The sequence below is a fragment of the Hippocampus guttulatus genome, chromosome 20 (genome assembly GCF_054856545.1).
Source record: "Hippocampus guttulatus isolate MCC_2025c chromosome 20, RoL_Hgut_1.0, whole genome shotgun sequence".
Classification (NCBI taxonomy): domain Eukaryota; kingdom Metazoa; phylum Chordata; class Actinopteri; order Syngnathiformes; family Syngnathidae; genus Hippocampus; species Hippocampus guttulatus.
The window spans coordinates 412,439-432,819 of NC_141280.1; the positions used below are offsets into that span (position 1 = coordinate 412,439).

The window sequence follows — 20,381 nt, forward strand, 5'->3', positions numbered from 1 at the left end:
GAACGTTATATGAACTTCAACAGCTGAAAACAAACCACAGCGATGAAGTTCAGGAAAAGCTTCAAATAATGAAGCCCACGTGTCAAGAAAAGTGAGCGTGCTACTTACCGCGTACAAACAATTGGGTGCGCCTGAAAAACATTTCAAAAGTTTATTCTTCTTTTGACCCTGAAAAATGCCAAACCACTGAATTAATTTAAAAAAACACGATCTCAACAAAATGGCATCAAAAGCATAACAGAGAATGGTGTGACTATTCCGCAGTTTACTAAAACTGAAGAATGCTCTCTGAGCCGATTCAATTCCATTGAGAAGTCCGGTACACATCCAGTAATAATGGAGTGGAGGTAACGAAGAATATTTGAACAAATACGGGGGGAGAAAAGAGGCACCGTTTGCGCAGAGGCTTTTATTTTTAAAACCAGCTGTTGCACCTGGCAACAAAATGAACCATATTTCCACCGTTTCAGGAAATAAGGTGCAAAAAAAGGATGCCTGATTGCGTGACAATGACTTTTCCACCTGATCACAATTTGCGAAAATGTTAAAAAGGGAGGGATATGTTGGCAATCTGTACAGCGTCCCCCCCCCCCCCAAAAAAAAGCTGTATCATGTCATTCCAGACAGACAGCAGGAGCGAAAAGACAACAAGCAGTCTGGGCCAAGCAAAAATAAAACGGCCTCCGGAGAACGAGAACAGAACGGAGGACGGGGGGGGGGGGGGGGGGGGGTCTCTGGGAATTACACACCCCGCAGAGACGGATGAAATGGTTCTTAACCTTCGCTTTTGGCAGATGAAAAACGCACTGAAGCAAACAGACAAATGAAAACAATCCTTGACCAAATTATTTACACTGACTAGAAGTGTGGCATTGCATCATTCAAGCTCACCTCTTAGCATCACATTGCAGAGTTCGGGGAGGGGCGGGGGCGTCCTACGAAATGAAAAGATGGAGTTGAGCAAAAGATGCTTTGCAGACCCTCCTGAAAGTAAAACAGTGGCAAGTCCAGGAAGATTCCAGTTTGTCTTTGTTTTTTCTTTGTTTGTCTTTGCATTTAGTTCCACAACGTGAAGGCAGAGGGGAAGAACGTTCTAGAGGTTGTCTCCAGGCTGGTACTGAGGTTCGGTGGCCGTGAAGTAGTCCTCCAAGAAGGCCTGCAGGTACTCGAAGGTGGGCCGCTCCTCCGCGTCTTTCTTCCAGCACTGCAGCATGAGCTCGTGCAGGGAGATGGGGCAGTCCTGGGGGCGGGGCATCCTGTAGCCTCGGTCCACCTGTTCCAGCACCTCGCGGTTGTTCATGCCTGGAAAGCACGGGGGTGGCGACAGAGGGAAGCCCGATATAAAATGAGCGCGTACTTTGCCAACGACTCCCGGTCGAGGGTCGAGCTTTCACGGCGCCCCGAGATTGAAATCGAAAGGCAAAGCCAAACGCCGTCCTCGGCCTCGGACGCTCACCCGGGTAAGGCACTCGGCCCTTGGTGACCAGCTCCGTCAGCAAGATGCCAAATGACCACACGTCCGACTTGATGGTGAACTTGCCGTAGAGCGCCGCCTCCGGGGCGGTCCACTTGATGGGGAACTTTGCGCCTGCGCCGGGTGACATCGGCCGGGATGATTCGGCGCAGCCGGAAGCGGCTTCCGACGGCTCGTCGGGAGCTCCGGGACGGGCGGAAAGACCCACCTTGCCGAGCCGTGTATTCGTTGTCTTCGATGAGTCTGGCGAGGCCGAAGTCGGCGATCTTACACACCAGGTTGTCTCCCACCAGGATGTTGGCGGAGCGCAGGTCTCGGTGGATGTAATTCATCCTCTCGATGTAAGCCATACCCGCCGCCACCTGGAGAGCGGCGCCGAAGAATTACGCCTTATCAACGGCCGCGTCATTTTTTTTTTTTTTTTTTTGCCCCCATTAGCAGCCTTCATTTGGCGGGCTTCTCAAGGGGCTTGAAGTGGATCGCCCTCGTTTGAAGCGCGCGTCCTACTTAGCCAATGCGTCAGTCGGGTGGATTTTTTTTTTTTTTTTTTAATCTGGAATTCACGCAGAAAATGAAAAGTACAAATCAAGTTTGACAATCTTGACCGCGCATGCGGAACAAGCAAACCGCAGGATGCGTTGGAACCGTTGGACTACGATGAACCGATTGGGTTTCGGGCTTTGGAGGTTTCATGTGATTTGTTATTTTAGAGCAAAAGTTGAGTCGGATTTTTTTAATAATAGTTTGGAATGGGGTGGGGGGGAAGTTCCTTTTTTTTTTTTTTTTAACTGGGCACATACCTGGGCAGCCATATCCACGAGGTTGGGCAACTTCAAGGCTCGCCCCTCCCCGTCCTTCAAAAAGTCCAGTAGACTCCCTAGAGGGCAATCAATCATATTCGATATTAAGCAACCGTCCGTCTGCTGGTGTCGGCGCGAGCGTCGGGGTACCTTTGCCCATGTACTCGGTGACGATGTAAATGGGCTCCTCGGACACGACGGCGTACAGCTGCACCAGCTTGTCGTGGCGGAGCTTCTTCATGATCTGAGCCTCCTCCAGGAAGGACTCGGGGGACATGGTGCCGGGCTTCAGAGTCTTCACCGCCACCTTGGTGGTGCCGTTCCAGGTTCCTGACGCAAGCCCGCAAACGCCGGCGTCATTTCACACCTCGGCGAGTCACGTTGTCGTGACGATTCGTTAGGCATGCGCAAAAAAATAATAAAAAAACACGGTCGGAGGGCAGACGCTCCTGATTTCTGTCTTCTTTGCAGCTTTATCAGACGCAAAGATTTCAGCTCATCCATTTTAATCTCGCCTCGGCGTGTGATAAATACGCAAAGAGCAGAGAAACCAGGAAGGGGGGTGAGGGGGGGGGGGAAATACTATTTCCCGCCACTGTAAACATGCCACACGGCATGAGATCAGGAGACGCGATGGGAATCTGCCGGTCTTTGCCTCTCGTGCGCGCACGCGGCGTCGGCAGACGGATCACACATCGGAGAAGGCACTTTGATTCGAAAGGGCGTCCGTGGAATCCCGTGAGGATCGCGGAGCCAACGTGGGAGCAGATAATCATTTTGACATTGCCGGCCCACGATTTTGCGTCGCCGCGTTTGGACCACGCCGACGGTTCTGCTGATCTCATGCGGCGAGAGGACGGAGAGGGTTGAGTCAAAGGGAGGACGGAGACCATCGACGGAAGGGGGGCCGTCCGCTTGCGAAAGGACTCGGATCTCAGAAAGCGGGCGTCGTCTGGGGAATATGCTTCAAGCCAATAGCCGCTAACGTGCTAACAGCTCATCTCGCGGGTTCCGCCCCCTCGGTCCGGTCGCGGCCACTTTGAGTGAAACGCGACGGGCCGACGGATGAGCTTCGCGGTCACGTTGTCGGCACGGGCGGAGGGACGCGCTGCGCAACGGGCCGAAGCGCAACAGGTTTGGTTCCTCCACTCAGACGTTACTCTCAATCTTTCTTCTTCCGCATTGAGCGTTTCTTCGGCCGTGGCGCAAACAAACTGCTTTCGTCTTCAATCGTGAACAAAAAAAAAAATGGTTCCCAATGTCCTTTTGAAAAAAAAAAAAAAAAAAGGGGCTTCAAAGGGAACCTTTGCAAAGTCCAAGTGAGCGGATGGCGAAAGCGGCGTTGCAGGGGATCGGGCGGGAAGTCTTACCGTAGAAAACCTCGGCAAAACATCCCGTGCCCAGCTTTAACTCCAATTCAAGCGTGTCTCTCGCGATCTCCCAGGCGTCGTGACTCAAGCCCACGGTGTCGGGGAGGGAGTTCACACACGCGCCACTTAAGTTCAAGCACAAACCGTCCGCGCTCTCTACAGGGGGGAGGGAGGGAAGGCGGACAGGGTTAATGACGGCGGACAAGCGCATGCGGCGGAGGAGGACGGAGGAGGCCATCTTTGGACCGGTCGCGAGAGGAAAATGAGCCCACCCAAGCCACCCCCCCCCCCTCGAGGACCCCCCCCCCCCCCGGGCAAACGATCGTCCGGACTTTTGGGGCCAGCGCGGCCTCCTCCGTGCAAGGCCTTCTTTCGGAGGCGACCGGATCCGTACCCATCCACACTTCCCCAAACTGGCCGTTCCCGAGACGCTTTATCAGCTGCAGCGACTCGCGCGGGATCTCCCACACGTCTTTGGTTTTGACCGACAGGTCGGCGAGGCGGGGCATCCCTTTGTGGCAGGGAACCACCAAGCGGCAGCAGAGACCGGCGGCTCGGTCTGCCGCGCCCACAAATGGAGAAGAAAGAAACGCACAGAGAGTTGGCGAGACAAAAGCGCGGCGGGAGGAAGAAAGGAATGCGCGCCGACCGCCGGTCACGCCAATTCGACGGCGAGCGCGAACAGAGAGGCACACTCGGCACAGAAGATCAAACGCTTTCGACGGGCACTTTCGAGCGAGTCGGACGCGACCGGTGTCTGGGGATGAATGAGAAACCTCCAGATGGGAGCGGAAGGAGCTCAGGTTCTACCGGAAGGGGCGTCCCAATACTTTTGTCTCTATCGCAGCTACGGCGCCCGATCAGAAAAGCAAGCGCGAGGTCCCTCTTCGCGCTTTCCCGACCCGCATACGATGCGGAGAGATTGTCCGAGTTGGAAGAACGCGCACGTGAAGACGGGGTGGGGGCGGCTTCGTGCGACACCGCAGGCGAGAGCGCTTCAGCGGATGCTTCCATCACCGTTAGCGCCCCTCGCCGTCACTTTGGCCGCCGACGCCGTCTCGTGAAATCAAACGTCCCGCTTTGACGCCAAGAGGAAGCTCTCGTGTTTGCTTCGCTATCGATCGAATCGCAAGATTAGGGCCGTGTTTCCGTCTATGCCGGCCCATAAGTGCAAAGACCCCCCCCCCCCTCCTATACTCACGCGGGATAAAAGCCACCCCCCCCCCCCCTTTTTCCTCACAACCGGCGCTAAATCCGCCTGGTGTTTACACGGGCCGGCCGGGGTCTGGCCCGCTCGTTCGCCGCTCTGCTGGCGTCATAAAAGCCGCCAATACGCGAAGCGTATCCGCAGGAAACGAAGCGCAGGTTTTCCGAGAAACGCAGCGGCTCGGAAAGATGGACCGGATTGATAACGACCGGGTCGCCGCTCAATCGATGGCTCTTCGTCAAAGGCTTTCTTTTCCATTACGGGCCGGCTCGCGGCGCAAGAAGCGAATCGCCGGGGCTCCCCCCGGGGGGGCACAATGCTCACATGACCCGAGGAGGAAAAAAAATAAATAGGACCGCGATGTTTGAAATGCATCGATGCAATGCCCTCGTGAGGATATTTTGTTCTTGCCGTCTCAAGAAAGCAGAGAAAGCCAGAAAAGCCTTCGCGTGCCGTCACCTGCGTTCATCCGAGTCGGGGTGGCCAAACGACGGGCCGCTGAAAAACGGATGACAAAACAAAGAAACAAAAAAGCGATACCAAAACAGATCCCGACGAGTGCGGCGGGTCGGCTTTAACCGATCCCGGTCGCCGGGCCGCATATCGACAAAGGAAAAAGCGTGACGAGTCATCCGGCGGCACGGGAAGGAGAGCCGTCTTACCGGAGTAGTGCCGAACCAGCTGCTGCAGCGAGTCAAACTGAGCCCTGGTGGTGATGTAGTAGCCGCCGCTGTCCAGCTTGCGGATCTTGTAATGCTTGACGTGGTCGCCTTTCGCGTGGTCCCAGTCGCGTATGGACAAGGAAAAGGCGCCTGCGGGGGGCAACGAGGGGCAAAGCTCTTCGCCGGCTCGCTTCATCGCCAATATCGCGCTCAAACGTACCCTTGGTGGTTTCACTTTCCCGGATGAGGTAGGTGCCGCGCGGGTTCCCCGCCGAGAGCAACTGTCTCTCGGCCTCCTTTCGGCCCAGTTTGCCAAAGTACCAACTGGAATGAGAGCGGCGTTGGTTTAGTCGAGAGAAAAATAATAATTCACCGATACTCTCCGCCCCCAAGACAAAAAGAAAAAAAAAAAAAAAAAAAAGTTCCTCGGACGGGCAGATTATCGGAGGAATCGTCGTGTCAGCTATTTTTTTTCTCCGCTTAACACTTGGAGCCTCACACACGCACACGCACACGCACACGGAGTGTCTTTTGTGGACTCACTCCTCAGCCTGGATGGAATCCACCGGAGCCACGTAATTGCTGGGAATATAACCGCTGCCGCCGGTGGTGAGGGAGCGAGCGTCCCACCAGTCCCCTTCGCTGGAAAAGACACGAGTTGCGAGAAGAAGAAGATGAGCGCGCTTGATGTCGAGCAACGGAGTAGCGGAGGGCGACAAATGAACGGGGGAAGCTGGGGGGGGGGGGGACGTGTTTGCTTTGTTTTAAGACGTTGAAATGTGTCTCTCTGCGATGAGCCTTAGAAGGAAACACTGAGGATGGACCCCCCCCCCCCCCCCCCCCCCCCCCCCCACTCTGTCGGTCCGATGCGCCGGCTCTCTTTTGTCTCCGGATACAAAAGCTCAATAAAGCGACGGTTTGATGCAGAAGATCCTTGAAAACAAGAAGAATAAACAATGCCCCCCCCCCCCCCCCCATGGTGGCGGGCAGTGAATGAGTTAAGTGGCATGTGGGCTTGCCCGCCTCAACAGAAACTGCTCATCACAGCAAGCGCTGGACTGCTTTTACCGTGTTTGTCCAAGAGGGGTCGCTGTGGCGAAGAAACAAAACGATTTGAAGCTCGCTTGGGGAGAGAGAAATGGAAGAGCAGATGCAGTTCTTTAAGGGCTCCATTAAAGAGAAAGACGAGAGAAATAGCGTGGGGGGCGACAACGTTTTCCTCCCCCGTCTGAGCCCGGCAAAGCGACAGAAGCTCGCCGCGGTATGTCAAAAGATGCTTAGTGGGCCCTCGGCAATCCCGTCAAGCACGGCGGAGGGGATTGCCGGGGGCTTGCCGGGCCAAATGCCGAGACGAACGAGGATCGCTTGGAATCATTTGGTACTCGGATGGAGAAATTCGTCGGAGCTTTTTTGATTCTGTGTTGCGAGTCTTAAATTCGGGTTTTGACGGCGTGTTTGTGGGCCGCAGATCTCAAAGGGGAAACCGGATGACGCGCTTGTGGGTTGTGAACAGCGCGCTTCCTGTGCCAGGGTCGGAGGCGACGCGACCCCGTCCAAAGCTTCGATTCACTCTACTCATTGCTATTCGTTTGTCTATTTTTTTGTTGTCATTTTCTTGTTCGGATCACCTCGGAGCTCGCCGAGAGGATTTGCGGGCCTCAGATAAACGTTTGCAATTGCCAAGACGGAACGCACTGCGGCTCTTGTGTTATGGAAGCTCTTTTAGCGCCGCTAACTACAAAGCGCTTTCTCCTCCTCCCCGTCGCTCGGTTCCGCCAAACGCAAACGTGTCCATTCCAGCCCGGGCAGACTCTCAGACGGGGGGGGGGGGGGGGGGGGGGGGGGGGGGGCCTCCCGTTTGACTTACGTGCTGTTGATAATCTGGAACCTTTCTCCTTTCCTGAAACTGAGGTCATCTACCGTCCGCGCTTCGTAGTCATAAAGTGCCACGAAGAGGGTGACTCCTGCACAAAGAATTTGAAAAAGCAACATCAACATCTCTGTCATTCGGACAAGTACAAGTTACATTACCTGTCCCGCCGCGGGTCCTGAGGGTTCCGGTGTGAGAGGAAGCGCTGACCCCGCCAAAAACAGTCACGCCCTGTCCGACGGGTGTGTGGAAGTTGTTGTAGTTGGGGATGGCGGCGACCCCGAAGCTCGGGTGGCGCTGCGGCGCGGGCTCGGCCCCATAGCGGTAGCCCGCGCTCCGGGAGACGCCGGCCTCTCGGTCCTCCGTCAGTTTGCTGGCTTCTTTATCCTTGCATTGCACACAGCCCATTATCTATCAGCTGGGGGGGGGGGGGGACACGAGAAAGAGCAACACATACTCCGAGTTAGTTTCGTGGAATGCGCAATAATTCAACGGCAATTTAGATTGCAATCCACACGTGATCAACATCAATACAAGATACGCTCGAGCGGAGGTCCCCAAGCGGCGGTTCGCGGCCCGGCCTCGGCCCATCGCGGACGGGCCCGCGCGCAGACAGACCTGCGAGCAAACGGACTTCATCAGACGTAGATGCGCGCGACTCCGCCCCCTTCTAACGCGGCTTTGCGATTTGAAATCAACAGAAGTAAACGATGTCAAAAGCATTCCCGTCGGGACAGACGGCTTTCGTCAAAGCGCCTGAAAACACCGTCATTTGCATACCGGGCCAGAACCACACAAACGGCGTGCGCACCAACTCCCTGCGCTCTTATCCAACACTGTGTTTCTGAAATTCGATTGGAGGAACGCGTCTCAGCCGCTTCCAGTAAACGTACACTTTGCCGGACTTAAAAACAAAGAAAAAAATAAAATCACAGTTTACCCTCGAGACCCGATTTACAACTTTACAAGTATGAACGAAGCGATCAATCCGAAACATTCAAAAGCCAACGCAGCCGTCACTTGCCGGTCTTTTGTTTTGGGCTATCGAGCGACAAACCCGATTTGAAGCTGAAACGATTCTTTGCCGATGAGCGCGGCAGCCTGACTGAGTGGCACGCCGGAAGCGGTCTCGCTTTACATCCCCTTTGCGGATCGATTTATCAGAACAGCCGCCGGAACCGACACTTCCTGGAACGCCTGTCAGCACAATCGGAGGTTGTCGCAGCAAGTGCAGGTGTATGTGTATCGTTGGGGGGGTGGGGGGGGGGGGGCTGTCATGTCAGTGAAAAGAAGACCCTTTGAAAACGGTTGCCGCCATTTGCGTCAACCGTCGAGACGAATGAGAGAAAAGAAGACGGAAGACGGTGCCACGCGATTGACTGGCAACCGGTCCGGGGGCGCCTCCCGCCTCAAGTCAGCTGGGATGGGCTCCAGTTTTCCGCGACCCCAATTAGAACAAGCGCCAGAGAAATTGGAGGCACGGATGGATGACAAACTCATGTCGGCGGTCTCCGTATCTAAGCCTCAAATGGCAGGTCTCGTTTTTCCATTTCATTCCTAAAAACAAAAAAAAACAAAGCCTCTGCTTCAGCTTGGATGTTGGCCTTCTGAAAATTGCCATTGGGGTGTTCATTGGTGACCCAAAGGAAGGAAGTGCATCGGGATTCCAATGGCTGGTAGATTCGGGTCTGTGTCCTGCCTGACCCCCCCCCTCCCCCGGTCGGTCAAAGCGGAGCTGGGCGGGACCTTGCGTGACACCATTGTGTCACGATGGCTCACTGTCAGCGGCGGACGCAAATTAGCAGCGGCGCTAGAACGCCGACGTGATCACGCCGACACGAGCCAGAGGATAGATCGCTGTGAGAAAAAAAAGATGCAACCAAGCAAATTGTGACATGGAAGGTGCCGGCGGAAATGACGCTTTCGGACATTGTTGTGAATGCAATCGGGGGCGTGGGGGAGGTCAGGTCGCGTCTTGGCCGCAGCTGCATTATTAACACAAGGTCAGCTGTCGGCGCACGTCTGCACGCCTCACGTCAAGCAGCTCGCTCAATTTTGTGCCGCTGGCTGACATGTTTGCAACCTTCTAGGCCGGGGGGGGGGGGTCCAAAACTGTTCAAAAGAAGGAAGGATGAAAGGGCCACTTTCAAACTTTTTGAAAAATGCAGGCAAGTTGATGTGATCAGCTTTCTGTTGAAGCTGCCGCGCGAATGAGGCCCCCGGACTCCGTTTACAATCCACAATGACCTGGAGAAAAAGTCGTCGCCATCACTCGAGGCGCAACGGTCCTCACATCGGGTAGCCGACGGCGAGGGAAACGCCGAGCCGTGAGGATTTCGAGTAGGAGCCCAACGTTTTGCGCTGCCGCAGCGGCGGCAGTCAAACCGTCAAAAGAGAAGAGCCGGCCGGGCGGGCCGGCTGGGCGGTCGCCGCGGAATTTCAGTTCTGCCGGTTGGATTTCGCAAACCGCTAAAAACATGCCCGCTCGTTTTCTTCTCGAACGAAGGCCCCGGCACACTCGCCGTCGATGGCGCCAACGTGATTGAGGGGCCGCTCGCGCGGGATTCTCTTGCCCAGAACTCCGACAAGTGCAAAAACGTTCCGTTGGCATGACGCCGCATTTGTTCGGCTTTACAAGGACCAAAATGTGAAGGGCGCCGCTCGGAGAACGGAAAGCAAAAGTGCATCCATTGGGAACTAATAAGCCCGACCTTTGACCTTTGACCCGCGGCGTTTTTCGCAACAAAGTCAGCCGGGACGACGGCAGCGGAGGCGGCGATCTCGCATCTTGTCCTGACTGACCTCCGGGTGACCTCTGCGGCACTTTACGGGCTGACCTCACCGCTGCGCCGCGGATGAAAGATGGAAGAAGTTGAGCGACTTGAAGGTCGGTTCGCGCGCGGTCCAAAAAATCCATCCAAATGCGCCTTTGCCGATTTGCTCAAGTTCCGGAGTGACCTTGCGACGGAGCCTCAACGCAAAGCTTCCATTGATTCGCCAACAACGGGAAAACTTTTGCCTCCCTTTTCTCCGATTCAAATGGGGAGCGTCAGATGAAATGCTGAACCTTGAGAGGGATTTTCTCTGCCGACTGCTTACAGGTCGTGTGAACGCGGCGCCCCGTTGGACAGCAACGGGGGTGTTCTTGTGCTCAGGAAGAAAGAAAGAAAGAAAAGCGCTTTCCGGCTTTTTTTTCCCCCTGGTTGGTATGCTGCCGTCCCAAAATACCGGCGCCGCCCTCAGTGTGAGCCAAACATGTGATTTGCGTCCTCCCCAGCGGCATAAAATTGCCGTTTGGCCGCCACTCACGGGGCCGCCCGCACTCCGACTTCCTCTCCGCCGATCTCTCTTGCCGTGCCACGGCGGGAACGGCGACGGTGCGCCACAAGGGGGTGTGCTCGGGGTTTGGGGCGAAGGCCCCTCTGGGGGGCGGATGGAGCCTTTCGTCGGCGCCCCGGCTAATAAAATCGAATGGGGCTCGGGCTTCGGGGGGGGGGGGGGCACTCGGACGCATGAGCAACCGGCTCGAGCGTTCTGCGACCAAACGTGACTCGGGCGCGGGGGGGCAGCAAGTCGGGGGCGTCGCTTTGATACGGCCGGCGTAGAGCTACGGTTGCCCCACAGCAAAAACGTCAACTGCGTCTCGCCGCTCGCGTGGGCAACGCAGGGAAGCGAGGCGGCAGACTCGAGCGCAGCGCGAGGGCCAACGCAAAAGGGCGGGCGGCAAAGTCGAAGGGGCGGAGCACCGCGGTGGAAATTGCCCGTCATGGAAATCGCTCCGATCGTCGCGTCTGACAGGAAGTTCAACATGCCGAGTGACGCTCGGAAAACCACCCCGACGTCCGTAAACGAGCCCGCTTCCCGCGGGGCGGCGCGCGCCGAGCCAAAGCCGCGGCGACTTGCGTCCGCGTTCAAATTCGTCGAAACCGCAATGCGGATCGACGACGCCCGTGACTACAAAGGGGCTTCTGTGGACGAAAAATCCACGGCCTTTGTCGCGCGGCGCGATTGAAAACCACGCCGGCGTTTCCATCCAAACAGAAAGCGCTTTTGTTTCCGCCTCCAAATACGCATCGCCGCCGCTCTGCGATCCGACGACCGTGCGCCCGCTTCATTGTTACTTTTGTGCGCGGCGGGCACAGACTGCGAGCGCGCTCAAGAGGCACCGCCATGAGGCGCTCCAAATTGGATCATTGCGAAAGGACGCCTTTGACCCCGTTGGAGGATCTCCATCGCCCGCAAACAAGCTTTCTGACCCCGCAGAGCGCATAGTGTGGCTTCCGCCATTTCTTTTTCTTCAAAGCTACCTTCTCAACTTTCCATCTCGGAGGGGTGCTTCGCACCACCAAAGATTTCAATACAGACCAGGGCACCGTGAAACCCCTTCACTGGGGGGGGGGGGGGGGACTTAAGAGCAGAATGGAATTGAAAGATTCAAAAAAAAAAAAAGAAGAGAAAAGTCAAGAAAATGAGGGAGATTAAAAATGGAAAGCCTCGAGCGGGACCGAAGAGAGAAAGCCGCAGCAAGCGCCTGCGTTCCAGATGTAAATACGATTCTTGTCAGAGGAAATGAAACCGCAAGTTCATTTCAAGCAGCAAATGACAGACTTTGCACATTGCAAGGCAGCGGCGGCAAGCGGAAGCACGCGGGCCCCATCGAGGAGTGCTCGACGGTATCCGCGCGATACCGTCCGCCCGATCCGCTGGTGCTTTGCCGCCTGGCAAACGACTCTTGCTAATTGAATTCCGGTGAAGAAACGATACAGGACAAAACCTCTCGAGTTCGACGTCGCTTTCAAACAACAAAGCGCTTTCCAGAACAGTTACACACACACAAAAAAAAAAAGAGAGAGATTGGCGAGATCTTATTCAGTGGCGGAGTAACCTTGTTGGGATATGACTCTGACCTCCGGAAGATGCGGCGGGACGCGCGGTGCCGAACGCGGCGGCTCACCACCAGTTTCGACCACGTGACCTTCCGATGTGATGCTAATCAAACCCCGACTCATTGGCCTCGTCTCATATCGCAGACTTGACTCAAGTCAGAGGACTGAAATCAGATCGCAGATGTCGAGGAATGACTCCCTGGACACGTGAACGTTTTGCACAAACCAGAAGAGCGATGGCGGATGCGCCCAGATAGCTCGCGATTTCCCATCGGCGTGATCACCTACAACGATTAAGAAAGATAGAAGCGTTTGCTGATCGCGTGTCCCTGACCGTTTTAGAATGTCCCCGACTGTTAAATTGCCTAGCAAATTTGAAAAAAAGAGCATCCTTGACAATTTACTCCGCTCTGATGTCAACCGTTTCCTGATATTTAGGATTAGGGCTTTTGGGAGCAATTTGAAGTCTCGAGTAACATGGATTAGTTGCTCCATAAAGTCGAAGAACATTGAGGATTACAGCGTTACACTTGCCAGCAGCTTTTGGCGCTCGTGGCAAAATGACTTGAGAGATCATAAACCTCAGGCTGGGTACACACAAAGATTTTTCTGAATCTTGAGAGATTTTTTAAAATCTTTGGCAGACCTCACACATAAAGATGGGGGCTGGTGGGGGGGGGGGGGGCGCTCATTTAACAGTTTGCACGGACCCACTTAACCAACTAGCTGAGGAGACCACAGCTTCACGCTAGCCCGAAGTTAGCCAACATGAGCTAAATCAAGTGCAGCTCTAATTCAACATGCGGCAATCAATAAACGATGATCAAGGCCATCCCTACTGAAGACGGAGTATGTGCCAGATTGTTCAACTTGAGAAGTTCCACGGTAAGCGATATGCTGCATCGCCTTCCCAAAACAAACAAAACACGGCTTCGTGCAACAAGACATTCACTTTCATCAAAACTTCACCTCGTTTTCCTCCCTTGCCTGCATCAGGCAGCACTGGAAAGCATCCCGCAAGAGTGCGCTGGATGCAAGCGAGGTTGTGTCCTTCATATGACTCCAGCAAGCATCAATAGGGGATGCTGATGGTGCTGAAGAAGGCTTTTGAAGGTGGCAGACATGGTAAACAACGCAGCCCAGCGTCCAAAAAAAAAAAAAAAAAAAAGAAGCCTCACAAGCAAAATGCGTGGCGGACCCGATTGTGAAAACAGCATGCTGGTCATTTTGAGGCAAATGTCATCGTTTAATCGACACGACTAATTAACTTCCTTTGCGGTAGCTTCATCCCACTTTCAACAACGATCAAACAGCTCTGTATTTATCACTCATCACGCATGGAATATCGCATTTTAAAGAACCACAAAAAAAAAAAAACTATTGCAGTACAGCAAGAGCTAGTCAGAGCTATAGCTGAGAATTTAAACAAAAATTCAAAACTAGACAGTTAGTAATTCATTCGCTAATACGTTCAAGAGTCGCCGACTACGAGGTGGAATAAATAAAACGATGAATCTTACCCGTTTAAAGTGCACTTAAAAATCCGGGGCACTATTATTCCATTGGCGTTCTGGGGGAATCCGATAAGTGCAAATAAACGCTGCTGCTGTTGCGGCCATCAATTTGCAAGCTCGCCTTGTCGTCGTCACCGTGTGTGATGGCGTTAGCTCTGCAGGGCCACAATGAAACTACTGCCGCTTTCAATGACCATCGGAAAAAAATAGTTGGACGCAAAAACATCAGCACCACATTGATCGCGACGCAATATTTTGTCGAATACGCGAATGTGCATGTGTTTATTTGTTTTACTCTTATATCAATTTTAGTCGTCTTTCGATAGTTATCAGAACGGCTGCATCGCACGAGATTTACGTCAAGCACAAAGTGTCGAGATTGCTGCTATGATCACCTAAATCATGCCAGTATGCCTTGTAAAATGGGATATAAGTTGCTGATGTTAATTTACTTTATTTCAACTCGGAGTCCGTTGAGTGCGTTTTCCATGTCGATATTTGCTATTTTACCAATTGCACCCGAATGTGGCATTTACCTTGAATGGCAGTACGATTGGCGTATCAGACTGCAAGGAGAGATCCTACGGCCAGCCTCCACGCGGCTGCGCCTCTCGAAACACTCCCAATCTCAGAATTTCCAAATGCAACCTAATTAATGAAGGAAAAAGTGCAATTGTCACTTCCCGAGTCACGGGGACAAATTACTACATTAGAGGCTTTATAATAAATACAAATATGCTGCTATGCCTGAACACCGACCTTGCTTTGCAAAACTACCGCATTAAAAACACGACACACCTGTCAAGCTACTGATGTCTTATCTCGAAAATTTCATAATAGAGTACTTGAATGTTTACAGTCAATCACCTCCGTCCGTCATTCCATATCTTTGTCCAAGCTTCATCGAAGCGATCGCTGTCGCAGAGCGGCGAGAATGCGCTTCGGGTGCCCCCTAGTGACGAGGACGACAAGTCTTTAAATGGCACACAATCATCAGAAATACCGATTCGGGTCATTTCAAAGATAACGATTCGTTTGAATGAAGCTATCATTTCTCCCCGGCTCTCATCACAGCTCGATGTTGTTTTAAGAAGCTCTATCGAACATGTCAAATTTACAACCCACAGGTAACAAACCAACAAATGCATTATTTATACTACAGCACGCCCTCATGCGTTCCATGTGAACAGTTTTCAACGTCTTCCACTTCTATACTCTAGATGGCGACAACGCCTCTCCTGCCTCGCGACCTGGCCAAACGTCACGGCAACGCCGAAGAAGAGTGGCACGTAAACGTTCGATCATGGCCGAATCCGAGTACGTATTGAGTTTATTTACATCACCGTCCATCGGTCTCTGGTTGTTAAGACCACATTGTTGGTTCGACTTGCTTTGATGGATAATGTTTCTTTGCGAAGGTTCTCGTTTTTATTTTCAACATTGCTTCGTGAGAAAACAAGTTTTGAATTCATTCCATTTCACATGGCTCTACTGTGTCGAGGCTCGCACATCTTCCAATATCAGGCCAAATGTCAGCGTGTGCAATGTACAGTCACGTTTAGTATGTTTTAGTGAATAAAAATTACATTTATACGATTTAAAATGTAATCGTTAGTGGTAAAAACACGGGTGATAAGAGTTGAGCTACTCTGGCAGCCAAACACCGTCGAGCTCCATTGATACTACAGTACTGTACTCGCAATCAAATTTCGATTTCTCAGTTGACACTTTTGGAAATAAGTCGGCAGATGCTAGCCAGACGGTATTAGTTTGAGAACGGAAGCGATGCACTTATTTCTCGGTCTCTCTCCTTTCCCCCCGTCTTCTCTCAGATCAAATAAAGTCATCAAGTTGGTCCCAGAGTATCTCTTGAAAAAGAGGAAAGCGTACCAGGCCATTAAAGCCACGCAAGCCAAGCTTGCACTTCTTCAAAAGAGAAAGGTGAGCCACCCCCGATCCATCAAATGATCTTCAACTTCTCCTCGAAACCAGCGGGAAGAGCCCGGCCTCCCGGTAGGCTGCTACGTCAGCGCAGACTAACGCTTTGTCTTTTTCGATCGTTTCAGGTTTGTAAAGGTGCGCCGATAAAGTTCAAGCGCTTGGAAGACTTTTTGAAGGACAGCCGTAAGAAACATCGCGATGATACTCGCATACGTCGATTGACGCAGAGGCCGCCCGCCCCGCCGCCTCCTGCCAAGTATAAATTAGCTTTTGCCGTCCGCATTCGGGAGTGAGTATTCCCATTCAAAACTCGAGACTGCCTTCGGAGAGCTTTTAAATGACGTTTGTCTACGGTGACACACGGCGCGAATTATCACCGACATACCTGTATACTCTCATTAGCATTAAAGGCGTCAGTCCCCAAGTGATGAAGGTTGTCCAGATGTTGAGGCTGAGAAAAATCTTCAGCGGAACCTTTGTCAGAATCGGCAAAACATCTCTCGCCATGCTGAAGATTGTTGAGCCCTACGTGGCCTGGGGGTGAGTGAGAATAAATCGGCGCAAAACGGATGTCTTCTCCTTAAGGCCACTCTTGTCAAGTGCTTTGTTTCTAGTTGCGGTGAAATGGGCTTTATAAAGTTGTATTATTTTACCAACTAGATATCCAAACTTGAAGTCTGTGCGCGAGCTCATTCTGAAGAGGGGGCAGACTAAAGTGGGCAAGAAGGCGGTTCCTTTAACAGATAACACCTTCATCGAAGAACGCATGGGTATGTTTTTCGCTCCACCTCAGTCTTCAATTCTGAAAAGAATCCAACGGCGGTGTAGAAATTATATTGAAGTACTTCAAACAAAAACCAAGGAACCTAGGGCCCTTGTCCGCCGTCCCAACGTCGCAAACATCAACTGACTGCCTGCCCTCTCCCTCGATGTCGTTTTAGGGAAACATGGCATTATCTGTTTGGAGGACTTGATTCACGAGCTTTACTCGGTCGGCAAGGCCTTCCGGGAAGCCAACAACTTCCTGATGCCTTTCAAGCTGTCGGTGGCCCGTCACGCCGCCAGGGACAAGACCGGCCTCCTCAAGGACCTCGGGAAAACCGGATTTCGCGGCACGGACATAAACGCCATCATCAGGCAACTGAACTGAGGAAAAAAATACACGCGACGGACATTGAACAGCACCCTAAAGGAGGATCGCTTATTGTTGTGCACAAATCCGAATGTTCATGAGCTGGACGTGTCGTCTTTGAAACGATGTGCCACTAGTCGGCGCTGTTCTCTTTGGAAGCGCTACCCATCTGTTGACTTGTAAAATATTGTACCATATACTGTATGTTGAACGTGCAACACTTGTTTTTCATTCTGGCAAGGGCAGAGGCCAATCTGCAGTCCCTTCCTAAACGCCAAAACCGATTTCGTGATCATTGTCACAATGAAGTGTTGTTTTGAAACACCGAAGATGACTTTTGTAATAAATTGCACAATACGGATTGAGACGATCGGCTTCTGAGTAGCCATTAAGTAAGGCGAAGTCGTGGTAATGATTTACCCCAGATGTACAGTAACCGGTGTCGCAGAGGACGGGCGAGCCTTGCGTCATCAGCTTGAGGGACCGCGATGTAGCAACCCGCGCAGCTCCCGGAGAATGCGCGCCGTTCACTAGTGTGAGGGGAGGAAAAAAAAGAAAAGAAGCTGCGGTCAAAACGAAAATCAATTGATGTCCGGGTGAGTCGTGCGTAAGGTCATCGCGTTTTAACAAACATAACGTGCCCGGTGGAGCCTCCGCCGCGGTCACGACATTATCGCACCGTAAATACATAGCCCGCGATGACGACGGACGTGTTAGTACGCGGCCTTTGGTTCTGGAAACGCTTTCCGAAGAAGCAAAATTCATCTCATTCTTAACCTAGCGCGGTGCAGTATTGTCATATTTCGCCAACCTGCCACGTATGACGATTCATGACAAACACGACGGAGTACTGTACTGACAAGACCCGGTCGGCTGGGCTCAAACGACACGCGGTATTTTTATTGGCGTTAAACGCGCAGATCGCCGAGTTTACCGAGTGTGCCCGAACGCAACATCTTGCGCGTCAACCAGAATGGGCGGTCCAATAACGTCCGACCGCACTAACCTACCGGACCAGACCTTGACGTAGTACTTTATTTTACCAGCTCAAGAAAGGTAAGAAAGTCACGCCGCTCAATTGTGTCGTTAAAGTCCTTGAATTGAAATTTGGCCGACATTAAAGACCGGGGCTTAACTGGTGTCGTACCGCGCGCCGCTGTTTAGCGAGGTTTGAAGTGGGAGACAGCACCGCGTTGTCGCGCTGTCAAATTGGTTTTATGACCGCTGTTTATTTACTGTCCATTCCATTTGCCCCGTCCACCACTCGTCAGATTCAATTCACGCGATCAGCGGTGAAAAAAAAAAGGATGCGACTAGCACGTTAGTTACACAGTTATACCGGATCTGAACCGAACGGCAAGGCGAGCGCGTGCAGATTAATTAGCCAATGGTCGCATCCGTCTTTGGCCACTTGGCGTACAACGAGACACGCGATTGGTGTCAGCGGCAACGTGAGCAGTCGTGTTTACGGCGACGCGGAAGTCCAAACTCTGCCGTGCCATTTCGGCAAGTCAAGGCGAACCGCATCACCGAAGCCCGCGACGCCCGACACGACACAATGCGATACTGTACCTCTATTTCTAGAGCGCTTTCACAACAGCTGCGGCGGCAACCAAGCGCGATGCAGAACAGTTAACATAAAATAACAGATTCGTAGAAGAGAAGTGAATTTTCACACTCCTTTGGGTAATGTAGTTCACTTACTTATTGTCGCGTGGAAAGAACGTCCTTGGCCAGCTTGCCACCACCGATGTCGACGCGATTAGCACCTGCGGAAAGATGGACACGCTCCATGTAGCCCCTTTGTCGTTGGACCTGTTACGATCTGCTATTTTCAAGCAAGGGCCCGTCGGGCTGCACAATACCTGTCGGAAGAAAAACAAAAATCACCGCCGTCCAATTGGAGAACAGCGTCGAGCGGCACGATGAATTTGCCAAGAATCCACCGAGGTTCCTTATTTTCCCGCATGGGGGAAAAAAAGGCATCGTTAGATAAAAGTATCATTTCTTTAGGTTCATATTAAATTATCCATCTTGCTGTACTCGAATGTCATTTGTTTTTCCAACGTGATACAGCCCTAGTGGCCGGAAGCACGCTCATCGAACGCGGTAATACATCGGCGTCGGGTTCCGATAACCGGCATCTTCTTGAAGGTTTGGAAACGACGTCGACGTGGGGATGAGGGGGACTATTTGGATTCGCTCTGCGTGCGCCACACGCACAATCGAGAGGTCGAGTTTTGCGGATCGGGCGAGGAAGCGCTCGCGCCCGAGTGAAATTCTGTATGGGTGCTTGCCGACCTTCTTTTTTCACACGACAAGATAAATCTGTCACGCTGGCCTCGTAGCAACACCCTTGCTCTAACTTTGGTTGTCAAGGTAATCGAAGGCCTTCTCGCCACCGGCACGGTACCGAGGGAGCAGCTCACGGGAATGAGACGGGACCGCGCGCTCAAAGCGGGGGCCAACCTGTGCAACGCGACAAGTGGCGTGTCGGCTGTCCCGTAATTCGTGATCCTTATTTGGAAAAAAGCATGACGTGCTACCAAGGCACCCGGGAACCGTTTTGACGGTGAAGAGAAAAATAACGCGCATCTTATTAGAAGGGCGAGTTCGACGGAGACGCTGCTGAAGGGGGGATTTTGAAATTCAGTCAGCAGATCGTCTAATCCTTTCTGGGGTGAAAGTTAATGAGCCACGAGCCCGACCTCTTTGCTATCTGCAAGTTGGAAAGTAATAATGATAAGTGACAAGGCCCCACCGGGGATTATTTCCCTCAACAGGAGTCATAAATGCCAACCGATGGTGCCGTAAAGTTTGCACGCGCGCTTTATCAATGCGGACGCCTGCATTTTGCCCACCTTTGATGGCGGCTGCCGGAAACGTGAGCCGCGAGTGTCGGATGCGACGACGGCTTTGTCCGGGGTTGTTCAACTTGCTTCGTTTGAATTATTGGCACTTTGTGTCACAGAGAGAAACAAACACAAGTGGGCCCCATTTCCGAAGAGCGCGGTCGCGACCCACGTGTGTCCTTATCCAACGGGAAAAACGGGAACCCATTGCAGAGTTGAACTCTCACCGACATAAAAGCCAAAATGTCTGAAAGGATACGGTGCTGTGGATGACCCCCCCCCCCCCCCCCCCCCCGCCCCGCTTGATGTCCCGTCGATTCCCGCCCCTGCCTGTGCGTGTACTATACCAACAGCGATAGGGAGTTGGAGTCGACCGCGTGAGCACAGTGCAAATGTTCATATTTGATATTTGGGGCTCGCTCTCCATGATTCGAGGAAAGCAATTTTCCTTCTTGCAACTCCACAGTAGGAAATCTTTTTTTTTTTTTTTTTTTTTTGCTTTTACAAAAGCACAAGCGGGTTTGGGTTGCGTTTGTTTAACAAGATCGCACGGGTGTTGAATTCCAGTTTCCTGCCGCGTTATAATATTTTGGGTGACGAAAGGCCACGACAAAGGTTCAGCTTTCCGTTTAGGGCGCGAGCGTTCTCTTTTCGCTTACCGCGACACGGATTA

General features: G+C 52.6%; 3 protein-coding genes across 14 annotated transcripts in view; 2 read left to right on the forward strand and 1 right to left on the reverse strand.

Annotated features, from left to right (window-relative positions):
• On the reverse strand, positions 1–17,387 carry fynb (FYN proto-oncogene, Src family tyrosine kinase b). 9 transcript variants are annotated; one of them, XM_086100759.1, is made up of 15 exons: positions 16,110–16,231; positions 14,651–14,735; positions 14,320–14,431; positions 7,545–7,801; positions 7,381–7,477; positions 6,057–6,155; positions 5,734–5,837; positions 5,514–5,663; positions 4,039–4,203; positions 3,645–3,800; positions 2,425–2,604; positions 2,275–2,351; positions 1,683–1,836; positions 1,457–1,588; positions 933–1,302 (listed from the first exon to the last, which is right to left on the reverse strand). In XM_086100759.1, the coding sequence occupies exons 4-15, from the start codon at positions 7,789–7,791 to the stop codon at positions 1,094–1,096; spliced, it is 1,770 nt and encodes a 589-aa protein (XP_085956885.1). In that variant the 5' UTR covers positions 7,792–7,801; positions 14,320–14,431; positions 14,651–14,735; positions 16,110–16,231; the 3' UTR covers positions 933–1,093. The 9 variants fall into 9 exon arrangements, with proteins under 9 accessions (XP_085956880.1, XP_085956881.1, XP_085956878.1 ...); XM_086100752.1 differs by lacking the exons at positions 4,039–4,203; positions 16,110–16,231 and adding an exon at positions 17,277–17,387 and having other exon boundaries at positions 390–1,302; positions 1,457–1,836; XM_086100753.1 differs by lacking the exon at positions 4,039–4,203 and having other exon boundaries at positions 390–1,302; positions 1,457–1,836.
• On the forward strand, positions 15,004–17,223 carry rpl7l1 (ribosomal protein L7-like 1). The gene is made up of 6 exons (XM_086100763.1): positions 15,004–15,100; positions 15,616–15,724; positions 15,850–16,013; positions 16,127–16,264; positions 16,385–16,494; positions 16,666–17,223. The coding sequence occupies exons 1-6, from the start codon at positions 15,087–15,089 to the stop codon at positions 16,872–16,874; spliced, it is 744 nt and encodes a 247-aa protein (XP_085956889.1). The 5' UTR covers positions 15,004–15,086; the 3' UTR covers positions 16,875–17,223.
• Positions 17,315–20,381, forward strand: part of slc5a6a (solute carrier family 5 member 6a) — a 10,962-nt gene continuing 7,895 nt past the window's right edge. The window contains exon 1 of one of the 4 annotated variants that reach the window (XM_086100748.1): positions 17,315–17,452. The gene's annotated coding sequence lies outside the window, so the exon portion shown is untranslated. Of the gene's footprint in view, positions 17,453–17,795; positions 17,913–20,381 lie in introns of those variants that run through there. The other 3 variants (XM_086100747.1, XM_086100749.1, XM_086100746.1) reach the window with 3 other exon arrangements.